The 16626-nt window shown below is 35.1% G+C and overlaps 1 protein-coding gene across 6 annotated transcripts in view; it reads right to left on the reverse strand.

The window, feature by feature from the left end:
• ATG10 (autophagy related 10) overlaps positions 1-16626 on the reverse strand; it is a 270765-nt gene that overhangs the window by 196104 nt on the left and 58035 nt on the right. For 4 of the 6 annotated variants that reach the window (XM_036914205.2, XM_036914210.2, XM_057493817.1 and 1 more), the window contains exon 3: positions 14260-14364. The exons of the other annotated variants lie outside the window; for them this stretch is intronic. In XM_036914205.2, the coding sequence (XP_036770100.1) occupies positions 14260-14364 (105 nt within the window). The remainder of the gene's footprint in view (positions 1-14259; positions 14365-16626) is intronic. 6 annotated transcript variants of the gene reach the window in all.

Genomic DNA, 16626 nt, shown 5'->3' on the forward strand with positions numbered 1-16626 from the left:
TTTGTTTGTTGGGATTTTTAAATTACCAATTCAATTTCATTTCTAGTAATCAATCTGTTCAGATTTTCTATTTCTTCCTGATTCAGTCTTGGATGGTTGTATGTTACTAGGAATTTATCCATTTCTTTAAGCATGTCTAATTTGTTAGCATATAATTTTTCACAGACTTCGCTTATAGTCCTTTGAATTTCTGTGGTGTTGGTTGTAACTTCTCTCTCATTTCTGATTTTATTTCAGTCCTCTTTTTACTTGATGGGTCTGGCTAAAAGTTCATCAATTTTGCTTATCTTTTAAAAGAACACCTCTTAATTTCGATTCTTTTTTCTATTGTTTTCTTAGCCCCTAATTTCATTTATTTCTGCTCTGACCTTTATTATTCCCTCCTTATAGTAACTTTTATGTTCTTCATTTTCTACTTCCTTTAGATGTAAAGTTAAATTGTTTATTTGAGATAGTTCTTGTTTGAGGTAGGCCTGTAAAACTATAAACTTCCTTCTTAGAACTTCTTTTGCTGCGTCCAATAGATTTTGAACCATTCTGTTTCTGTTTTCATTTGTCTTCATGTATTTTTTTTCATTAGCTCTTTGATTTGCTTGTTGGGTGTTTAGTAACATGTTACTCTGCCTCTACGTATTTCTCTTTTTTCCTAGTTTATTTCCTGTGACTGATTTCAATCTTCTTAAATTTATTGAGACTTGTTTTATGGCCTATCCTGGAGAATATTCAATATGCACTTGAAAAGAATATGCATTCTGCTCATTTTGGATGGAATATTCTGTATATATCTGTTAAGTCCATAGTCTAACATGTTCAATGCCACTGTTTCCTTATTGACTTTTTTGTCTGGATTCATGTCAGTGGGGTGGTAAAGTCCCTACTATTACTGTATTACTGTGAATTTATCCCTTTATGTCTATCAAAATTTATTCTATATATTTAGGAACTCTTATCTTGGGTGCATAGATATTTGCAATTGTTATATCTTCTTGTATTGATCCCTTTATCATTATGTAATGCCCTTTTTTTCACTTGTTACTTTCCTTTTTTTCTTCATACTTTTTTTATTTTGTTATCATTAATCTACAATTACATGAAGAACATTATGTTTACTAGGCTCTCCCCTACCCCAAGTCCCCCCCACAAACCCCATTACAGTCACCATCCATCAGCATAGTAAGAGGCTATAGAATCATTACTTGTCTTCTCTGTATATACTGCCTTCCCCATGTCCCCTACATTATGTGTGCTAATCGTAATGCCCTGTTTTCCCCCTTATCCCTCCCTTCCCACCCATCCTCCACAATCCCTTTCCATTTGCTAACTGTTAGTCCATTCTTGGGTTCTGTGAGTCTGCTACTGTTTTGTTCCTTCAGATTTCCTTTGTTCTTATACTCCACAGATGAGTGAAATCATTTGGTATTTGTCTTTCTCCACTTGGCTTATTTCACTGAGCATAATACCTCTAGCTCCATCCATGTTGTTGTAAATGGTAGGATTTCTTTTCCTCTTATGGCTGAATAATATTCCATTGTGTATATGTACCACATCTTCTTTATCCATTCATCTACTGATAGACACTTACATTGTTTCCATTTCTTGGCTATTGTAAATAGTGCTGCAATAAATATAGGAGTGCATCTGTCTTTTTCAAACTGGAGTGCTGCATTCTAAGGGTAAATTCCTAGAAGTGGAATTCCTGGGTCAAATGGTATTTCTATTTTGAGCATTCTGAGGAACCTCCATACTGCTTTCCACAATGGTTGAACTAATTTACATTCCCACGAGCAGTGTAGGAGGGCTCCCCTTTCTCCAAAACCTCGCCAACATTTGTTGTTGTTTGTCTTTTGGATGGTAGCCATCCTTACTGGTGTGAGGTGATATCTCATTGTGGTTTTAATTTGCATTTCTCTGATAACTAGCGATGTGGAGCATCTTTTCATGTGTCTGTTGGCCATCTGAATTTCTTCTTTGGAGAGTTGTCTGTTTGGCCCCTCTGCCCATTTTTTAATTGGATTATTGCTTTTAGTTTGTTGAGGTGCATGAGCTCTTTATATATTTTGAATGTCAAGCCTTTATTGGATCTGTCATTTACGAATATATTCTCCCATACTGTAGGGTACCTTTTTGTTCTGTTGATGGTGTCCTTTGCTGTACAGAAGCTTTTCAGCTTGATATAGTCCCACTTGTTCATTTTTGCTTTTGTTTCCCTTGCCTGGGGAGACATGTTCATGAAGAAGTTGCTAATGTTTATGTCCAAGAGATTTTTGCCTATGTATTTTTCTAAGAGTTTTATGGTTTCATGACTTACATTCAGGTCTTTGATCCATTTCGAATTTACTTTTGTGTATGGGGTTATACAGTGATCCAGTTTCATTCTCTTACATGTAGCTGTCCAGTTTTGCCAGCACCATCTGTTGAAGAGACTGTCATTTCCCCTTCATATGTCCATGGCTCCTTTATCAAATATTAATTGACCATATATGTTTGGGTTAATGAATGGAGTCTCTAATCTGTTCCACTGGTCTGTGGCTCTGTTCTTGTGCCAGTACCAAATTGTCTTGATTACTATGGCTTTCTAGTAGAGCTTGAAGTTTGGGAGTGAGATCCCCCCACTTTATTCTTCTTTCTCAGGATTGCTTTGGCTATTCAGGGTATTTGGTGTTTCCATATGAATTTTTGAACTATTTGTTCCAGTTCATTGAAGAATGTTGTTGGTAATTTGATAGGGATTGCATCAAATCTGTATATTGCTTTGGGCAGGATGGCCATTTTGACTATATTAATTCTTCCTAGCCAAGAGCATGGGATGAGTTTCCATTTGTTAGTGTCCTTTTTAATTTCTCTTCAGAGTGTCTTATAGTTTTCAGGGTATAGGTGTTTCACTTCTTTGGTTAGGTTTATTCCTAGGTATTTTATTCTTTTTGATGCAATTGTGAATGGAATTGTTTTCCTGATTTCTTTCTATTGGTTCATTGTTATTGTATAGGAAAGCCACAGATTTCTGGGTGTTAATTTTGTATCCTGCAACTTTGCTGTATTCCGATATCAGTTCTAGTAGTTTTGGAGTGGAGTCTTTAGGGTTTTTTATGTACAATATCATGTCATCTGCAAAAAGTGACAGTTTGACTTCTTCTTTACCAATCTGGATTCCTTGTATTTATTTGTTTTGTCTAATTGCCGTGGCTAGGACCTCCAGTACTATGTTGAATAACAGTGGGGAGAGTGGGCATCCCTGTCTTGTTCCCGATCTCAGAGGAAAAGCTTGCAGCTTTTCACTGTTCAGTATGATGTTGGCTGTGCATTTCTCGTATATGGCCTTTATTATGTTGAGGTACCTGCCTTCTATACCCATTTTGTTGAGAGTTTTTATCATGAATGGATGTTGAATTTTGTTGAATGCTTCTTCGGCATCTATGGAGATGATCATGTGGTTTTTGTCCTTCTTTTTGTTGATGTGGTGGATGATGTTGATGGATTTTCGGATGTTGTACCATCCTTGCATTCCTGGGATGAATCCCACTTGGTCATGGTGTATGATTCTTTTGATGTATTTTTGAATTCGGTCTGCTAATATTTTGTTGAGCATTTTTCCATCTACGTTCATCAGGGATATTGGTCTGTCATTTTATTTTTTGGTGGGGACTTTTCCTGGTTTTGGTATTAGGGTGATGTTGGCTTCATAGAATGAGTTTGGGAGTATTCCCTCCTCTTCTATTTTTTGGAAAACTTTAAGGAGAATGGGTTTTATGTGTTCTCTGTATGTCTGATAAAATTCCAAGGTAATTCCATCTGGCCTGGATTTTTTTTTCTTGGGTAGTTTTTTGATTGCTGCTTCAATTTCTTTGCTGGCAATTGGTCTGTTTAGATTTTGTGTTTCTTCCTTGGTCAGTCTTGGAAGGTTGTATTTTTCTAGGAAGTTGTCCATTTCTTCTAGGTTTTCCAGCTTCTTAGCATATAGGTTTTCATAGTAGTCTCTAATAATTCTTTGTATTTCTGTTGGGTCCATCGTGATGTTTCCTTTCTCATTTCTGATTCTGTTGATATGTGTTGATTCTCTTTTTCTCTTAATAAGTCTGGCTAGAGGTTTATCTATTTTGTTTATTTTCTGTAAGTACCAGCTCTTGGTTTCACTGATTTTTTCTATTATTTTATTCTTCTCAATTTTGTTTATTTCTTCTCTGATCTTTATTATGTCACTTCTTCTGCTAACTTTAGGCCTCATTTGTTCTTCTTTTACCTATTTTGATAATTGTGATGTTAGACTATTCATTTGGGTTTGTTCTTCCTTCTTTAAATATGCCTGGATTGCTATATACTTTCCTCTTAAGACTGCTTTCGCTGCATCCCACAGAAGTTGGGGCTTTGTGTTGTTGTTGTCATTTATTTCCATATATTGTTGGATCTCCATTTTAATTTGGTCGTTGATCCATTGACTATTTAGAAGCATGTTGTTAAGCTTCCATGTGTTTGTGATCCTTTTTACTTTCTTGGTACAATTTATTTCTAGTTTTATACCTTTGTGGTCTGAAAAGTTGGTTGGTAGAATTTCAATCTTTTTGAATTTACTGAGGCTCTTCTTTTTTTCTTTGAAGGCTTATTTTGTCTGATAAAAGTATTACTACTCCTGCTTTCCTTTTTGTTTCCATTGTGTGGAATATCTTTTTCTATCCCTTCACTTTCAGTCTATATATGTCTTTAGGTCTGAAGTGAGTCTCTTGTAGGCAGCGAATAGATGGGTCTGATTTTGTTAATCCATTCAGCCATTCTATGTCTTTTGATGGGAGCAGGTAGTCCATTTACATTTAAAGTAATTATTGATAAGTATATACTTATTACCATTTTGTTAACTGTTTCCTAGTTGTTTTGACAGTCCTTCTCTAATCCTTTCTTCTCTTGTTCTCTTCCTGTGTGATTTGATGATGTTCCTTAGTGTTACACTTGGATTCCTTTATCTTTATTTTTTATGTATCTGTTCTAAGTTTTTGGATTGTGGTTACCATGAGGTTCATATGTAGTATTCCATATATATAGCAGTTTGCATTGGGCTAATGGTCACTTAAATTCAAACACATTCTAAAATTCATCTCCATTTTTCATAAAGATTCTCTTTACTAGTGCGCATTTCAGGTACCAGAGGAAGAAATATTGAGGCTATAAAATCCAGTTACATGAATAACAACCTACATGTATGACTGTTCCTAATTCTGAGCAATGCTTTTGCAGTAGAATAATACTCCATATAATAATTTTTATCTGACAGTTAAAAAATTCCTGACAAGTAGCTAATTTCATTAAAGCTACCAAGAAAAACCCAACCCTTTAAACATCTGAAGATTACAGTTTACCATGAGATTCCACATTTCCATTGCAACAATCAATTTCTTTATAATACATGACAAGATTGTTTTTGAGCCCTGCATAAAGAAAATTATGCTGATGGATATTTCTTTCACTTAAGAAAATATTTTTTTAATTAACAATTCAATTAAACCATGGAATAAAAATAATTTTAAATACAATTAATAAAATAATTTTGAAAACTCAAATATTTTAGACTCCATTTAATCTTTTGACAGAGTAAATCTCATTGTAATATATTCCAAGCAATGTACCCCTCTCCACACATGGACTTTCCACTGACTTCAAAATATCAAAGTGGGAGTAAGAAGCACTAAATAGGTTTCACTTTCATTTACTTTAGATTTGATTATAAAACCAAGATATCCTGATCAGAAATTTACCATGAATAAATATCCACATATAAAGCTTGAAGCCTCTGTTGAATCCATTAAGTGTCTTTTTTAAAGCTATATCATGGAAAGCATCTAATCTGATTAAAAGAAATGGGAGGAATACATAATTAGAACAATTACCATAATGCACTAAGTATTCTTCCTCAAAAACAACTGGTTCCTGTTAGACCTTTACAACTGGACATAAATATTCCACATGGAAAACTTGTCAGATTTTCATATAGAAATATCAGTTCAGTATTCTCTCAAGTACACAGGTGCTTCTAAAAATGATCTTATTTTTGATTTAAAGAAAAATATGCCTCAATATTAGAACCATCCATAAAGGAAGGTTTCTGATATAATTTGCTGTTGAGTTAAATGGCTATGGTAGGTGACTTTATAAAGGCTTTTCTACTAGCTTGATAAATAGAAAGAGAATTAGTTACCTACCTGGATTAATTCAATTTAATTCCTCTCAAAAAATAGATTCTCTCACCAGCAGTATAGGAGGGTTCCCCTTTCTCCACATCCTCGCCAACATTTGTTGTTGTTTGTCTTTCAGATGTTGGTCATCCTAACTGGTGTGAGGTGATATCTCATTGTGGTTTTAATTTGCATTTCCCTGATGATTACCGATGTGGAGCATCTTTTCATGTGTCTGTTGGCCATCTGAATTTCTTTTTTGGAGAAGTGTCTGTTCAGATCCTGTGCCCATTTTTTTATTGTATTATTTGCTTTTTGTTTGTTGAGGTGTGTGAGCTCTTTATATATTTTGGATGTCAACCCTTTATCGGATCTGTCATTTATGAATATATTCTCCCATACTGTAGGATGTCTTTTTGTTCTACTGATGGTATCCTTTGCTGTACAGAAGCTTTTTAGTTTGATATCAACCATTGTGGAAAGCAGTATGGAGGTTCCTCAAAAAACTCAAAATAGAAATACCATTTAACTCAGGAATTCCACTCTTAGGAATTTACCCTAAGAATGCAGGAGCCCAGTTTGAATAAGACAGATGCACCCCTATGTTTATCGCAGCACTATTTACAATAGCCAAGAAATGGAAGCAACCTAAAGTGTCCATCAGTAGATAAATGGATAAAGAAGATGTGGTACATATACACAATGGAATATTATTCAGCCATAAGAAGAAAACAAATTGTACCATTTGCAACAACATGGATGGAGCTAGAGGGTATTATGCTCAGTGAAATAAGCCAGGCGGAGAAAGACAAGTATCAAATGATTTCACTCATCTGTGGAGTATAACAACAAAGAAAAAACTGAAGGAACAAAACAGCAACAGACTCACAGAACCCAAGAATGGACTAACAGTTAGCAAATGGAAAGGGATTATGGAGGATGGGTGGGAAGGAAGGGATAAGGGGGAAAACAGGGCATTACGATTAGCAAACATAATGTAGGGGGGTGGGGACATGGGGAAGGCAGTATATACAGAGAAGACAAGTAATGATTCTATAGCCTCTTACTATGCTGATGAACAGTGACTGTAATGGGATATGTGGGAGGGACTTGATAATAGGGGGAGTCTAGTAACCATAATGTTCAAGTAATTGTATACTAACGATATCAAAATAAAAAAATACTGCAAGAAAAAGAAAAATAGATTCTCTCTTTAATCTGCCAAGGAGAGCAGAGCAGAGAATTTCAAAAAGTAAAAATGACCTTAAGAAGCCATTTATATTATAGGTTCTCACTTACCTAACACATTCTCTGAATTTTACAAAGTAGTATTACTCAGGTACCAAGAGCCTAGAGAAGAAGGAAGACTCAGGAGAATATGGAACATGTCCCTATAAGGCTTTTTGGGTTCACAACAGAACACTTAAGTTGCTTTCAGACCCCTGAGATTTCATTAGATAGTTCAAACAGTTTTAGTGCCATATGTTTATACATGGTTTCTGATGAGTTCTAAGAATAAGTAAACAAATACTTCTGTCATACAGTAGTTAAATAAATATAGTTTGTATAATATATACTATATTTAGTGCAATAATCCACAATTTTACTGGAACTGCAAATCCTAATCAGACCTGATTGGTTTTCAGAATATCCTATACTCTCCCCTCTCAGATACCACACCACTCTATGGCATATTCTTATTATACTCTAAATAAAGTAAAATTAAAATTGACTTTGTCTTTGAACTGTTACATCATAGAAAAAAACAAAATTGGGATTGAGGTCTGTTGTATTGCTGGTTATTTTCTTTAAAAATCTATCTATTAGCATTAGATTCACAGTCTCAATAAATAAGTACTGAGTGACTACTACACTGCACTTCCATTTATATATACATACATTAAATCATAACAGATTTTCTGACTTTTTAACATTGCTTTAATAATTACATTTTCAAGTATTAAGGATAACCATCCTTATTAGCCATCATTTACATTTATCAATGTGTCTAAATTTCAGTCTAAAAATAGCAGTTGCTTTACAGAAAAACTGTTAACACTGAGAAGTTGTCATTTATTCCATTACGAAAAAAAAACCACAATATTCTGACATATGAGTCTGTTTTGTACATACAAAATAGAGCTCATCCTAGAAGCCACTTAATAAATTCCTTAGGGTATATTTGAAGACCTGGATACCTCACAAGATCATCATTCTCTGAATATGTCCTTTTTGGCAATTGAGATCATCTCCTGTTACTGATTCCTGGCTTTATGCTTCAGGAAATTTATGATAGGTTGTTCTTTGTTAAGGCCTCTCTATAATATTCTACCTGCCCCAGACTAAGGAAAGTTAGGGGCACTACAAAGCCCTAGGACAAAAATCCTTTCTCCAGTAGCATACTATTGCTATTAGTTTTTATGACTCTATTATTTTCACAGTTTTAAAAAATGTAATCTGAGATACAACCTGAGGCTCTAAAGTAATGAAGATAGTAAGTGAATAAATACAATGTGCTCAATACCCATCTCAATACCTCTTCAAGAGGAAGAAACAGAACTTCAGAAATCCAACTTCAGACATGAGAATCCAAATGTCAATAATATAAAAAAATCATTGACCAACTTAAAATAAATGTGTATGGGTATCTGAACTGAATTAAACAAAGGGCAAAATCTGGGCCATCTCTAATTCTATGAAAATGAGTCAGAACTTCCTAAGTGAAGAAGTTAGAGATTTAAAAAAAACAATGTAAAGCAATGTCAGCTAGAAAACTATTTCTACAGGAAACTTTCAGGTATTCTTTCAGGTATTTTCCTCTTCTAAGCATTTATTAATAATTTTCTACTACTGATAATTATCAACATCCTTGAGATGAATATTCATCTCACTGCTTGCTTTTATGAAAACTAACACCTCATTTCTCCACTCTAGTCATTGTACCCTTTATCAGCCAGTAAAATAATTTACAATATTATAAAACATTCTTAAAGTTTAGCAGTTATTTTGCAATAATATACACATGTGAGATTTAAAGGTGAATAATGACTACTTTTCATTTAAAAATTGTCTAACCATAATATAGATCTTGTGTTCCCCCTTACACTCTCACTTTATTTACATAAATAAGACTTCAATAAGGACTTTCCACAATAAGCTCATATTCATTAAAGCAGAACAACTGTTAAATCATGTTTTTCACTATTGTTAAATGATCTCTTAATTTCTCTAAGAAAAATCTTCAGTTATATCCAAAAAATCACAAGTCAATCAAGTATTAGCACCAATATCTGTTTATGGAAATAAGTGTTTTCATAAACTTACTTATGTTATATCCTAACAACCAGTGTTATGTTGACTCCTGTTGAAAATATTGATTTATATTTAAGATTTTTAATTGAGACAATGGATTTCTTTTGGTCACTGGTAAAGAAAAAGATCTTGTTCAAAAAATACCATAGTGTAGCTTATTTCACAAATTCAGAACTGTCACAAGCAAATCATATTAATTACTCTCAACAATAAATGTCTTACCTATATGATTAATCTATAAGAACTCCTGTACCTCCAAACCAGCATTAAAAGATACCCCAATATATTTAAGTAGATTTCTGAACAGTATCTCAATCTTTCAATTATCACTTTAAATTATACTTTAATATTTCAAAGAAGGTATAGATTATGATTTTCATAAATTATTTCACTTATATATCCCATTATCTTTCACTTTGACTTTTAAAATCCTAAGATTATCTACCATTAATAGATAATACCACAGGCATAAATATCTATCATGAATTCAGTTATCTTCATTTTTCTACAATCAAGACTGCCAGTTCTGGTTAGAATAAGAAAGTGAGTTGATTTCTTATATCATACACAGCCAAAAAAATTTTTTTAATTTTTTGAAACAACTATTAACAGGCATTCCTTTGCTACCTTTAAATAGGAAATGTGATGCACAGATGTTGAGCTATTTGCAACATAGAGATAGTCTATTTGGCCTGCAATTATTTATTTTTTTAATTAAGCTGACACACAAAAATGCAGATCTCCTGAAAAGCCACCTGAAGCTGCATGTCTCCTGCCCTTCTGGACAAGTCGTGCCCTCTCCACTCCTCCACAGCTCCCACCACTTCCCACAGGCCCAGTTCACTTGTCATCATCTGCCACTAGGTGCATTTGAGCATTTCAGTCAGTGACCACTGTTGTAGACAGACGGTTATCCACCCTGTGGTTGAACATGTCCAGGAAAGGAGATGGAACTTTGCAAGCTGACCAATTTCACTGTAGGCAACTCTAAACATTAAAGAGATATGTCAAGAATAATTTCCAGATACAAACTAATTCTATCCTTAGAAACAAAGTCTACTCTCTCTTCCATAGGAAAGCCTTCTAGATATCTAAAGGCAGCTAACCTTCCCAGGCCTTCAGTTCTAGTTTTATATCCCCAAAGACTCCAAACAGTCCTCATAAAATATTTTCAAGCCCATCCATGGCCTTTGGCATGCTTCTCTGCATCATGGATCAATTCTTCCTTTTAATGCCTTATTTTTTTACCTATTTTTTATGTATTAATTTATTATATATTCTAGTTATCAGTGTTCTTCATATTTTCTTGATCTAGATCAGTGGTTCTCAAACTTTTTGGTCTCAGAACCCCTTATATTTTTAAAATTCATTGAAGATCCCAATGAGCTTTTGTTTAAGATTTATATCTACTGATATTCACTGTATTAAAAATTAAATTTAAATTTAAAAAGTTTATTAATTCATGTAAAAATACATGTTAATAGCATATGTCTATGAAAAATATATATTCCAAAACAACATAAATTACTAAGAGCAGTTGCATTGTTTTACTTTTTTTGCAAGTCTTTTTAATGTCTAGCTTAATAGAAGACAGCTGGATACCTGTAACTATTTCTGCATTCAGTCTGTTGCAATATCACAAATAGGTAGCCTCTGGAAAACTCAGGTAGAATGAGAGTAAAAAATTTAAAGATTATCTTAATATTATTATAACAATAGCTTTGACCTCATAGACCTCTGAAAGGATCTCTGAGACTCTGCAGGGGTCCCTAGCCCATAACTGGGTGTCACTTAGATGCTTTAATTAATGTAGGTTCCAGGTAGGTTTTTCTAGCATCCATGACATTCTTTTTACCTATCTTGAGCTTGTGGTCAACTAAAATCACCAGCTCATTCTCAAAAAAACTGCTGTTATGTCAAACCTTCCCCTCTTCATCCAGACACACAATTTATACATGTACTTCCCCATAGATCCCATTTTGTTGGTTTCAGTTTATGCTTTGCTAGTGGACACTGTTAGTGCCCCTCCCAGGTCCCCTTAAGGCCAGTGTACCTGTCCCCACTCAGCTGTCATGACTGTTGGCTGACAACACACAGCAGCCCCTGTCTGAAGAATTACTAATGCTGGAGCCACCTTGCTTGGGAAGCCATGTCCACCTCTACTTCATCCAGTGACTGACTGACAAGCCAATGACTGTCATGGAGGACAAGAGGCCTGCACCAGTGACACAAAGTGGAACTAATAATTCTAGGTATAGCTTGTGCTTCACAGCCTCCCATGGAATCAGACTAAAGTTAGTTTCCAGCCGAAACCATATTCTTCCTTAGCTTTTATCCCTCATTCTGTCAGGCTTCTGTCATTCCCTTTCTTCTAAGAGTGTATCCCAAATAAATCACTTGAACAGGAATCTCCATCACAGGCTCTGCTTCTGATGAACCCTGACTAAGACATCTTTCACTACATGAAGACTGCTGCAATACCAACTCTGTCATATATCATATTAACTAATCTCAAATATGTGCACCATCTCAAATATGCTAAGAGTTCTATTATAAATAGTGCAGTGGTTCTCAAAGTATGGGGCCTGGGCCAGCAGTATTAGTATCACCAGGGAACTTGTTAAAACTGTAAATTCTCAGGCCTCACTCCAGACCTACTGGATCAAAGCCTCCATCACAGAGATGTGTCAAAATTAATCAAACTGTTCCTCTTGACATTTCAGTTGTTTCCATTTTTTCCTATTACAAACATGATGAAATGAATGTACATAAAGGTAAATCTCTGTGTACTTTTCTGATTACAACTTACCTTGGAACAACACAGGAGTTAGGGGTGTCAACCTCCCATGCAGTCAAAACTCCATGTATAACTTTTGATTTCCCAAAAATTTAACTACTAACAGCCTACTGTTGACCAGAAGCCTTGCCGATAACATAGTCGACGAACACACATTTTGTATGTTACATGTATTACATACTGCATTATTCAATAAAGCTAGAGAAAACAAATTTTTTAAAACATCACATATCGTCAAAAAAGTGTCCAATATATTTATTCAAAGTGGACTCATGCAGTTCAAACCCACTCTTCCAAGTGTTGACTGTAGTTTATGAGCATTTGTCTGAAATTTACTTTGATGTAAAAGTATTGCATCAAAAATAAGATGTACTGATAGCTGAAGAGAGAAAGATACATAATAAGGTAAGCACAGCAAAATGTTAATGGTAGAATCTAGGTGATAAGTATGTGGATGTTCACTGCAAAAGTCTTTCAACTTTTTCATGTTTGAGATGTGTTGGAAAATGTTGAAAATGAAAAATATTGGAGAAATTTTCATTTTATGAGACTAAATTCTTAGAACTGGAATAGACTGTTCAGAGTATGTGCCCATCTTTAAATTTTGTGAAGTTAAAACATCAACCAGAAAGTGTCAATTCTCTCACTCTGTCAACACCACTGTTAAGTACTTTTCAAATCTGTGCCAAATTGTTTGGCAAAACTGGTAATCCATCTTTTAAATCATCACTTCATGTGCATTTGTTAGGTTAATATAATGAATTGAAAAGCTTCCTAATATGCTCGACTTCAATTCAGTATTGGTTATTCAAACCATGAAGCAGTAATCGAGATTTGATCACCCACCCGGGGACACTTAGCTATTACTAAGCACAATGCCCTCAAGAATAAGTTGCAAACAAAATGATATTGATGAGAGTTACTCGCAGGCTAGCATCATAAATAGGCAGAGGGTGGGGGGCTAATGCCAATTGTCAAATGGGCCTGACTTAATAGGTCTCAAGAAAGGGCTCTTCCTTCACAAAAGAAAGTGTCTCCTCCCATTTCACAACGATGCTCAGAATTCTAAGCATTAGTGATCTGTTCCTTTGTGCTGAAGCAATTAGATCCCCACCAACTCTATGTAAAATTCAAGTGTTTTACTTCAGAATGAACTCCACATAATTATGGTAAATCCACAGGCTGGATGGAATGCAATAGAGCCATTCATTCTACATTTACTGACATGGAAAGATGTCCATGATATACTTGTTCACTGAGAAAAAGTAAGTATGTATGTGTGTGTATGAGAAGTATGTGGGAGAATATTTACTAAAATATTAGCAGTGGATACCTCCAGTTGAAGGATGTATAAGAGTTTTTTTACTCTTTATATTTTTCTCTATTGTTCATTTTTACAATAGAAACATAAGAATTTCTGTATTAATAACAAATACAAGAAGGCCACTTGCATTTTGATAAAAAGAAAACTGAAAATATCCCAGAAAATCACTAAGCCATTTAGCATCTTATTAAAATTTAATTTAGCAAGATTTTCAAGTAAAGATTTTAAAGTTCCTAAGGAAAGAGACCGATCCAGCATATTTTAAAGGGCACAGGAGAAAAGAGTTAAAGGCAGACGATACAAAGAGGCCTCCAGTCATATTTTCAGCAGCCAAGGGTCAGACCTGTATTTCATGCAAGGATTTCACTGGAGAGACTCAGTAGGCAACAGAAGGCATCTGTGGTCTTCAGATCCAAGAGAAACCAAAAGGATGAAGTCTCACTACAATCTGTGCAGACTCAGAGTGGATCTTAACTTTACCACCATTCCTGCTTTCAACAATATAGAAGAAAATACCTCCTGGCAAGGAATGTTCACTTCTCTCCCTACAGCAGGCCCGGGTTGGGAGGGCAGTTACTTTTTAAAAAGAGATACTTAACATGTTCAAATTTTTTGATTTTCACTTCACAAAGACAGAAAAGGAGAATATGACACATTAAACCACTCACCTCCGTAGGAAGATAGGTCTGTACATGGGTGTGCCCTGGATGGGATGCCACAGTCCCAGTTTTCACTTGAAAATGCATTTTGCACATGTAGCCATCAGAACAGTCCTGTATTCCATCACCAAAGAATTCATATGAAAATGCCAATTATTTTAAGAATTTATCATTGTAAGTAAGAACTACAACTTCTCATTAGGTTTCAAACCAAGCAATGAAAAACTAAATATATTAAATGACATGAGATAACATGCATAAAGAAACTCATCTAATACCTCCTACACATAGTAGTTACTCAGTAAGCAGAAGTTTTAATCCCATATTTTTATCACTTATTAATGATGTCTCTCCTTCTCTTAGATTAAATCTCCTCCCCAACCCCTTTTTTCCCAAGCAGTAAATAACACAAAAGTCACAAAGCAAAACTTTAGGTTGGCAGCTGTTAAAAAGCATCTAAACTTATAGAAATATCTTGCCACATAATTAATACTGATTTCTTAGCATATATAAAAGAAAAATGTTAGGAGGACTTGCAGTAGATCTTGAAACAAGAAGGGGCCTTGCATTTCAATTTCTTTTTCAAGGCAAAATCTCTATTTAATATCTCAGGGACATCATTATTCAGCACCTGCTGGAGCACTTCCAGAAACCTGCACTTAACTCCCTTACATGACCACCACCTCCATTTTGGAACATGGTATGTTGTCCATTGAGAAAGTGCTGTCTTCAAATGTTGGCACTTAAATGTTTCCCTTCAACTTTAACTCTCTGCTTCTAGTTTTTCTCTCTGGAGTCTAAACTCTTTTCCACAGAGCCATTCTTCAAAGAGCTGAAAACAAATACTACTATTTTCAAATGTTCCTTGGAAGATATGATCTCCAAGCCCTTCACCAGTTGCGTTTCTTTCCTGTTTCTTATACTTGCTCTTAATTACACTAGTGGATTATGTTCATGTAATTATGCCAGTTCCATTTTTTTCTGAAACAAGACTTGTTTGAATTCAATAAAGTAGTGTGTAATACCTCCTCATGCACAGACATACTTACCTACCAATGAATATTAATTCTCCATCAAATTGTCACACTAACATTCACAATTTTAACATAATTAAAGTATTATAATTAACAAAGATTTAGATTGGGTATTTAATCTGATGCAGTAAAAAAATACAGAATAGCATTCCAACTTAAAAAATCCGTAATTCACTTAACTATTTTTACTAAGATTCAAAAATCCAGTTCTTTAACTAAAAAAATAAGAAATGAAAAATTTTATAGTGTTTGTGAGCAATTTAATATTGACTATTTTTTAAAATTTGTATCATGCCAAGTAGGTAAGAGTATTTTATTTTGGTTAACTGTACTGTGTTGAATAGTGCCCCAGAAGTTCATGTCCACCTGAAACTTGTAAATGTGACCTTATTTGGAAATAGGGCCTGTATAGATGTAATCAACTTAGGATGAGGTCATATTGGAATAGGGTAAGCTCTGAATCCAATAAGAAGAGGGAAATTTGACTACGGAGACACAGACACACAAAGGAGAAGGCCACAGGAAAACAGAAGCAGAGATTGGAGTTGCACATCTGAAATGCCAAAGAATGCCAAGATTGCCATCAACCACTAGAAGCTAGAAAAGGTAAGGAAGGATTCTTCTCCAGACCCTTTGGAGGGAGCATGACCCTGCAGAGACCTTGTTCTTCAACTTCCAACTTCCAGAACTGTGAGACAAAAAAACTGTTTTAGCCATCCAGTTTTGGTACTTTGTGTGGCAGCCCTAGTAAACTGTTGTTCTGAGACCCAATTCCAACACTGGGGGAGGGATCCCACACACACGACACCAAGCAATACGTGGACACCATCAGGGTGTCCGAGGATTCAATTCAACTCAATTCTGAAACCATGTACGTAGAGAAAGCATCAGATTCCACAGGTTGAAGGCGCAGTCCTAGAAGACTGTCTGCCCCATCTCCCACTTCAGACACCAGTCACAAGCCCCAGGCTGCCACCTGTGCTTCTGATCAATAGTTACAGATTGGAGGCTCCAATGACCTCCTCTTTAGGTTTGATTAGTTTGCTAGAGCAATTCACAGAACTCAGGGAAACACCTACTTACGTTTGCCAGTTTACTAAAGGATATGAAAAAGGATACAAATCAATAGCCAGATGAAGAGACACATAGGGCAATGTCCCAAACAAAGGAGCTTCTGTCCTTGCAAAGCTTGGAGCCAGGTTCAATGGCACATGAAAGCATTCTGGTTCCCCATGCATGCAAGCTCTCCAAAAAAGAGAAAGGATCCAAACACTGACCTCTTGGGTTTTTATGGAGGCTTCATATCTCAGTAATGATAAACTAAGTCATTGGCCACTGGCTC

The sequence above is a fragment of the Manis pentadactyla genome, chromosome 2, assembly GCF_030020395.1.
Source record: "Manis pentadactyla isolate mManPen7 chromosome 2, mManPen7.hap1, whole genome shotgun sequence".
Taxonomy (NCBI): Eukaryota; Metazoa; Chordata; class Mammalia; order Pholidota; family Manidae; genus Manis; species Manis pentadactyla.